A 9,323-nucleotide genomic window follows, 5' to 3' on the forward strand; every position below is an offset into this window, starting at 1 on the left:
AGGAGTTCATCAATCACACACACACACACACACACACACACACACACACACACACACACACACACACACACACACACACACACACACACACACACACATATACACTCACGAACACACACACTCACACACGCACGCACACACATGAACACACACACACATATTGACACACACAACACACACAAACACACACAAGTACACGCACACACAGGCCCGTTGCGTTAAGGTAAGCAATGTAGGCAGTTGCCTAGGGCCCCTGAGTAGGTGGGGCCCCCAAGGACGACAGGTTATGTACCCAACAGCAATGACGATTTTAAATAGCTTCATAATATGGCACCGTCATCTGTATGAAGGGCTCTGCTGCGAGGGAAGCAACAGCGCCCCCCTAATACCCCCTTGCTCGAGGGGGCCCCCTTCCAATAGGTTTGCATCAGCGACAACGTGAAAATGTCAATTGCCGAACAGCGAGCGCATCGACAATTTAGTCAAAGTACCCCCATCTGGAGGGGGCCCCCCCTTCCAATTGGTTCAAGCATCATATTCAGCACAATACAAACTGAAAATGAAGCGACATAATCTCTCTCACTGGATGTTACGCAGACGCCAGTTTACATTACATTTTGGAGACAGTTGCTTTTATAATAAAAGTTAATCTTGAAGACGACACATGAGGCTACTCTCTCTGCCAAACCACCAAACTGTCCCAGGCCAGTTGACATCGCACAGACAGCGAGATGCTTCATTTAGGCTACAGTTTACGGTAACACTTTATTTTAGGGATACATCTATTAGCCCTAATACATACAATATTAATGCCTGTGTAAGTAACTTGTAAGGCATGTACTAAGCAAAATAAGACAGTTGTTAAGTATGTATTCACAAATGTCTTGTTCATGCCCAATTAGGGATTTATTACTAATATAACCTTAGTAAGGACCAGTAAGCCTATATTTATATTTATTAGTAAGTAGTAAGTGGCAGAATTCAATGTGTATAAGCTCCCGACACACTGTGTGAACAAACCCTGAACAGTGTGAAAACAGATGCGGAATAAGGGTCCCTATTCTAAAGTGATGCATTGGTCAGCCCAGATGGCTCAGGGCCTCGGTACTACCAAAGTTCCCCTCGTTACCTAGGGCCCCCACACCACCCAGGCCCGCGCTACCTAGCCCCCACAATCGACAAACTGTAAAGGTACATTACATAAATACTAAGTAACCAGCAGAGTCATCTAGTTTCCTCTTTTTCAAAACTTTGTGTGGAATGTAACAGGAGCCTTTATATAGCAAGGATTGAACGTACACTTCTCGATGGCGGTGGGTTGGTGAAATGTAATTTTTTTCATGTACCACTTAGTTTAAATTGTAAAAACCCAAAAATAAATGCAGAACATTAGAATAATAGTTTTGAAGCAAAACGAATCTATTCTTTTGTGATAATTAAGTTAATGTTTGAGAATATTAGCTTCAAGAAGTGCAGTGCATGATGGGTACGCTATCTAGGCCAACAGACAACCTACCCAGCTCTGAGCCTACGTTCTTAGCTCCTCCCCTCACTCGTGAAATTTGGATGCTATCCAAACAATTTGCCATGTACGTAACAACAGAAATATTATCATTGCTGCATTGGCCATTTATTGCATTTCTGACTAAGGGCGTACCCATCATGCACAGCACTTCTTGGAGCTAAGTTTATCAAACATTAACTTATTTATCACAAAGGAATAGCTTAGTTTCGCTTCCAAACTATTACTCATCGTTATATTCTGCATTTATTGTAGGGTTTTTACAATTAAAACTAATTGGTGTCCAATCCTTGCTATATAATGCTTCCAATTACCCTTTGAAATCTTGAGAAGAACAAGTGAGGTCAATGTACCTGATGAGACTAATGCAGATTCAGCAACATTCTTACACTTTGACTCCCGGGGGCGGAGTGTGGGTAGAGTGGGGTCCCTTGGTAGTGTGGGGGCCCTAGGTAGTGCGGGGGCCCTAAGCCATCTGGGCTGAGCAATGCATCACTTTAGAATAGGGACCCTTATTCCACATCTGTTTTCACACTGTTCAGGGTTTGTTCACACAATGTACCAGGAGCTTATACACATTGTATTCTGGCCCTTACTGCTTACTCATAAATAGAAATCTAGGTCTACTAGGTCCTTACTAAGGTTATATTGGTAATAAATCCCTAATTGGGCATAAACAAGACATTTGTGAATACATGCTTAACAACTGTCTTATTTTGCTTAGTACATGCCTTACAAGTTACTTACACAGGCATTAATATTGTATGTATTAGTGCTAATAGATGTATCCCTAAAATAAAGTGTTACCCAGTTTACATATGTTTTCAAAAACATCCACGTGCTGTTACAAGCACTGAACAAACGTTGATTGTTCAATAAAGCGCCTTTTTTCAACACGGAACTGTTTTGGATGTGGACAGACGCAAGAAGAAACGAATGAACAATGTAATGCCTATCGGATAACAGGAGTCACAAGTGCGCTGAGTGGGATAGCTAAATTGTAGCACAATAGTCCCTTTCTTGCTATTACTATATGTGGGTTACACATTGGAATTTGGGACCATGATTGTGGAAACGCGTGGATTACAGTTAGAGGTTGGGATACATTCTGGGATACATTCTGAGGTCAAGACAACGCAAGGTAAGGACACCGGGATATTGGTGCCTATAATTGACACAGTTGTCAACCGCGGAGTAACGTAGGTGGTTGTTCAGTGATCCTTGGTCGCTGCCTATTCGTGTTTGCTGCGGTATTACTAATAACACAAACATTTGGATTGTATTTTCAAGTGCGTGATGGATGCAATATGAAAAAAATATAGTCGGGGAGACCCCCCTTGGCTTGGTTACAGAATTCTTTCTTACCAATATCACATCCCCCCAACCCCACTGTGCCTGCTCATTCGTTTCTCAGCCTTGAGTTTCTGGACTGTAGGATACGCCTATTGTTTTATGAGTCAATATTTCGTTTTGCACAAATGGAGCACTCTCGGTTTGATTTCCAAAGTGGTTGGAAAGATTAGACCATTCTTTATTTGTGATTGGCAATGCAGTACATGATTTTCGTGGTAGGGTAAAAAAACTCTGATTGGGCCATATAGGCCTACTTTCATTTCAGATAGGCCAGGTTAAACAACTGAACATTCGATTAGCCTACTTCATGAGACATTATGAGCCTACTGAATGGAATGGGCTATATTTTCCCAGGTCTTTCTTCATAAAGTTTCATAAAATGAACTGGAGGGACTAGTTATCATAATAACTAGATTGTATTTCCTCACTGAAAATGCTGGTGTATGCGTGCTCTTAATGCATTCATTGCCCCTCATGCATGTGTTGCCCTGCATAGCCACAACACTGTCTAAGGTGACTTGTTTTTTCCATATGTTTCCATGTGACATTATGTTGTATTGGTAGGCTATGTGACAATGATTGAAGTGCCATCCAAAAATGGTCTGGCCCATCCGAGACAGAAATGCTGGCGCTGTGGCTGCCCCTTCAGGAGCATCCCCCCCCCCCAAATGCCCTAGGGCCCTGACAACCCCTTTGCCTAGGGCCCCCAAAATCCTAGAAACGGGCCTGCGCACACACACACACAAACCACAAGCATACGTCCGCACATGAAGACACACACACACACACACTCGCACACACACACACACGCACACACACACACACACACACACACACACACACACACACACACACACACACACACACACACACACACACACACACACACACACAATATGAGAGAGAGAGAGGAAATGAACAAAGACAAAAGAGGGATAGAAAAACTAGAGAGATGGATAGAGAGAGAGAGATATAGAAAGAGAGGAGGAGAGAGGGGGAGTGGGAGAGAGAGAGACCTACAGAAAGGAAGGGGGAGAGAGGGACACACACATATTCATATTCTCTCTCTCTCTCTCTCTCTCTCTCTCTCTCTCTCTCTCACACACACACACACACACACACACACACACACACACACACACACACACACACACACACACACACACACACACACACACACACACACACACACCATTATCTGTCTGAGAAGATGGGACCAAGCACAAATATGTGCCCTCCACCTGTTAGATTACACACACGCGAATGGCACACAAACATACGTACATGTATACACACTAGACTAGGGCTGGGTCCAAAAGATCGATCCGCGAACCAATATCGATCAGTGGTGTAGTCTACTTTTTGTGGTGGGTATACTGTTTATTTGAACATTTGTTGAGGTGGGTATACTGTAGGCCTATATATTTGTGCCACGCTATCACGGATCAATCATTTTTAGGTGGGTTTACTGAAATCCCTGACATTTTCAGATGGGTACACTGCGTATACCTGCATTCTACGTACACTACACCACTGATATAGATTCACGTTTGAAAAGTGCGATATCGATTCACAACTTTGTGGATCGATCTTTTGCAGATGAATATAGGTGCTATTTTCTCAACCACATCCTGTAACTCTCTTACACTTTCATGAAGGCTAAATGCACAAATACACATGGCCTGTTCATTTAAATAGTGCCAGACTTTTCCCTCCTTTTTCTCTTATACCAAGTTTTTTCACACTTTTTTTTAATCTCATACCAAGGTATTTCATTTTTCGGTAACGCTTTACTTTACGGTACAGTAAATACTGTGTACTTTCTGTGTAACAACAGGGTAACAGAAAGACATTACATGGTATCTGATGGGTAAAAGGGGATAATTACAAAGTAAATACCATGTTATATACATATCTCAAGAATTACTATGAAACTACTGGGTATTTTCTAACCATCTAATCATCAAACTTCTCTCTGTTACCCTGCTGATACCCCATTAATGGTATTTACTTTGTAATTAACCCCTTTTTACCCTATAGGTACCATGTAACTTCTCTCCGTTACCCTGTTGTTACCCAGAAAGTACACAGTAATTACATAGGGTAACTGTACCGTAAAGTAAAGCGTTACCCATTTTTCTGTGGGCATCAAAGGCTGAGATATTTAGGTTTTTACAGCCAGTCTTAGGATTCTTGGCATAAATGGGTTAAAGTGACAAACCACCAATACAGAAGATTTATATCGAATCGAATCAGATCGGATCATGACCTTCTGGATCGATTCCCAGCCCTAATACACACATACACACACGTGCACATACACACACACACACGCACACGCACACGCACACGCACACACACACACACACACACACACACACACATACACACACACACACACACACACACACACACGCACACGCACACGCACACGCACACGCACACGCACACACACACACACACACACACACGATTGGTATACGGTAATTATAACTTCCGCCAAGGTTATGTTTTCGGTAGTGTTGTTTGTCTATCTATCTGTTTGTCAGCGGATAATTCAAAAAGTTCTGAGCGGATTTAGCTGACATTTTGTGGAGTTGTTGGAAATGACAAAAAGAAAAAGTGATTAATTCTTGGTGGCTATCTGGCTCACGATCCGGATTCAGGAATTTTTAAAAAGATTCTTCACCATTGCAGGATAGGCGAATTTTGACATTTCATTTTCCAACTCTTCAAAAATTAGGGTGTAACATAGTCAAATGTTCTATCAAACAGCGTCCTTGGCGGAGGTCTACACTATCTGAGTGCATCTCTAGTTGCAAACGAATTTAACATATCAGAGAGAGAGAGAGAGAGAGAGAGAGAGAGAGAGAGAGAGAGAGAGAGAGAGAGAGATGCTTAAACATCATTATGAACTAAATTCTCCTCAGTCAGCATTTTCTGAGGGCACTATGGAGGTACTATGGAGCACACGCACACACACACACACACACACACACACACACACACACACACACACACACACACACACACACACACACACACACACACACACACACACACACACACACACACACACACACATAGTGTGCTGCCCACCAATCTTTCCCCAAACATTGATCTACTAATAAAAGTTCACAAAGTAGCAGGGAGGCACATTCACATTCATCTTGACTCATGGCAGGAAATGCTAATGGGATTTTCTTTCTAGTACATTGGCATGGGGATGAGGAAGCCCATGTAGAGTCCGAGTCAAGAACAAATCCTTGAAGGGAGGAGTGCAAGTTGAGACGGAGTCCACTAACTTTCAAATGCAGACAAATCCATCCAAGACCCAGTCCTTCCTTGAAGGGCCCAGTCAGAGTCAAGACAGAGAAAGCAGAAAATGGTATTGAGTCTTGAGCGCTACATAGCTATAACACACACGCACACGCACACGCACACGCACACGCACACACACACACACACACACACACACACACACACACACACTCAGCAGTGTGCTCCTACCTTCCTGTAGACGACCATGTTGGGGGCGGCTTCATCTGGGTTGGTGACGCCCACCCCAGCATGGACACCTTGGTTGCCATGGACCTCCTGGTTGCTATGGGCACCCTGGTTGTTATGGGAACCCTCATTATCATGACTACCCTGGTCGCTATGGACCCCCTGGGGACCCCCGTCGCTATTGACATCCTGGTTGTCATGGACATCCTGGGCATCCTGGTTGCTATGGCCATCCTGTTCTCCGGGACACTGAGCCATTGTTGGCTGGGGGGTATAGAGAGAGAAGACAGAGCTGCAAAATGATGGTAAAAATGCCATCACGATTATTTGGATCAAAAATGAAATCACAATTATTAATTACATTTATTCAAAATCAACAAACAACTGAAACTTGTGCAAAATTTTCTTTAAAATCACAAAGTGAAGAACCACCAAGAATGTATTACAATTGATAAGGGATGAATGAATCCTAATAGTTATGTAAAAGGCAATAGCATGAAGCTTAGTTGGCCCTAGAGATTTTTGGCCAGAAACACCAGCCGGTCAACATGTTCTGGCTTCAAGGATGTCTAAAGGCAGGTCACTATTGCCCGCTGTTTGATCACAATTATATTGAGATTTGCTATTTTTATCTTTGCTGCCAAAAAAGCCATTTTTTATTAATTTTGTGTAAAGGGGAACAATGTAGGATGACGTTGTTTGCGCGGTGCCCGTGTCATGCCTGTCTCAAAATCTACATAGTCACGAAACAAATGGTGTTTAAATAACCTCGCTGCGAGAACGTCACGGAATGCCAGCAGTTGATAGAAATCTAAATACGGTATGTAAAGCGATTTTTCGTATGAGAAGTGTTTCCCACGACACTTGACCAGGTGGCTCTGTCAAAAGTTGCATTTAGGGTTTTCTGACAGCGGACCGTGGAAGTGGCCGCACATAGTAAATGCGCTAAAAATAAAACTAGCCTTGCCTTGTCCAAGATAAGAAGCTGACCGCGGCAGAGGCTGCTGGAGTATGCACGTGCCTCTGCTGCTGGATGCCATGCCAACCAGGCCGGCCTCTGCTTCTCACCCGCAGGGCTCTCCCTGATAACCCCCACTAGGGCCGTCGCTAGACATAAGCAGTAGGCAGAGCGCTTAGGGCACCAACCTCTTTGCCCACAAAATTGGGGCCTATTAAATTGAGAATGACAAAAAAATCAAGAAAAAAATGTTGAATTACATTACAAAACATACATTTATTAGTTAGTAGGTTATGATTATTATTTAATTATGAGGGGGGCCTCCTGACCAGTTATGCTCAGGGTCTCCAAAACCTTAGCAGCGGCCCTGAACCCCACACGCTCTTACGGAGAGCGTGAAAAAAAGCTGTAGACTACTTTAACGCGATTACATTACATTATACACACTACATCAGATTTCTGTATTTCAAAATATTCAGAAATTGCAAACATAATCCCAAACAAAGCTGCAAGCCAGGATGAATCCCATGTTTAACTTAGAAGTAGCCTACACTCTGTTCAGTTACCTGACGTCCATACAGACAGCAGACAGTGTGTGTGTGTGTGTGTGTGTGTGTGTGTGTGTGTGTGTGTGTGTGTGTGTGTGTGTGTGTGTGTGTGTGTGTGTGTGTGTGTGTGTGTGTGTGTGTGTGTGTGTATGTGTGTGTGTGCATGTGTGTGTGTGCATGTGTGTGTTTCTGAGAAATAATTATCAGAGCCTAGGTAAGCAGTCAACGGGACAAAAGCTACCCTATACCTGTGTTGAGCATTCTTGCTTCGTGGGTCCAACACAACATATGAGCTAGTTCATACAAACTGTCTATTAGGAGATGGCGGCAGACCGGAGAAAAGGACAGGAGAATATAAAGAGAGTTCATCAGCCCGAACAGAGTAATATGCAACATGCAACATATCCCTCATAACTCTGCCAACCTGCCAATAAAAACATGTATTACCTTTGCAAGAAAACACCGCACAGGTCCAGTCCGGGCTGTTCTTGTGTGCTCAGCAACAATCCCGCTGCCAGTCCATGGTACAAAATAGTGTCTCTCTCGTCTCCTTTTGTTTCAAACTGAAAAGGCAATAATCAAGTCAAGCCACAAACAGCGCTCCACAGGGCAGGGGCCTCGTGCCGTGATTCGCCCGGGTAGCCGAAGCGGAGAGCAACTACAGAAGTGTGCTCGTACTTGCAAGAGCATGTAGAGCATGTGTATGTACGAGGGAAAGTGAGGCAGGATGACAGAGAGAGAGGGTAGTTGGAGAGAGGGAGGGAGGGAGCTGGAGAGAGAGAGGGAGGGTGGTGTTTGAGAGAGTCTACTCACATGCTGTATATAAATAAACGATGATGTGTAAAGTCCCTCTCTCTTTCACATGTGTGCGTGTGTGTGTGTGTGTGTGTGTGTGTGTGTGTGTGTGTGTGTGTGTGTGTGTGTGTGTGTGTGTGTGTGTGTGTGTGTGTGTGTGTGTGTGTGTGTGTGTGTGTGTGTGTATGTGTGTGTGTGTCTGTGTGTGTGTGTTTGCTGTAAACCAGAGGCAGAGAAACTATAAGAGACACTGGAAAGAAGAGAGTGTGATGCTTCCAATATCACGTGAGCCATTAATGGACTTCAATCAATCTTATCCGACCCTCGATATAATTTCATTATTATGCAGTTTCACATGAAATAGGACATATTTTGTGGAGCAAAGTTAGAAATAATATTTGCAATACAAGCAAGTTATGTTGTCAGGGGACCTACTGAAAGTGGAGTGTGTTGTAAAGGTGGACACCTTCAATATTATAGGCCTTAAGTGCAGGGAGAAATCCTTATTTGTCTTCATAGTACGGCCCTCATAGTACTTCATTCGAAGTGGCCCCTCGAATGAAAAAAGTCCCCCACCCCTGGTTTAAATTGTAATTGTAATATTAGCTCCCTAAGCGGTGTGCATGCGTGTGTGTTTATG

General features: G+C 43.5%; 1 protein-coding gene across 1 annotated transcript in view; it reads right to left on the reverse strand.

Moving 5' to 3' along the window:
* LOC134470244 (regulator of G-protein signaling 6-like) overlaps window positions 1–8,569 on the reverse strand; it is a 32,962-nt gene extending 24,393 nt beyond the window's left edge. The window contains exons 1-2 of the mRNA XM_063224270.1: window positions 8,336–8,569; window positions 6,386–6,646 (exon numbers count right to left, since the gene is read on the reverse strand). Of these exons, the coding sequence (XP_063080340.1) occupies window positions 6,386–6,640 (255 nt within the window). The 5' untranslated portion in view covers window positions 6,641–6,646; window positions 8,336–8,569. The remainder of the gene's footprint in view (window positions 1–6,385; window positions 6,647–8,335) is intronic.
* Window positions 8,570–9,323: the final 754 nt, after the last annotated feature.

Source organism: Engraulis encrasicolus, chromosome 19 (genome assembly GCF_034702125.1).
Source record: "Engraulis encrasicolus isolate BLACKSEA-1 chromosome 19, IST_EnEncr_1.0, whole genome shotgun sequence".
Lineage (NCBI taxonomy): Eukaryota > Metazoa > Chordata > Actinopteri > Clupeiformes > Engraulidae > Engraulis > Engraulis encrasicolus.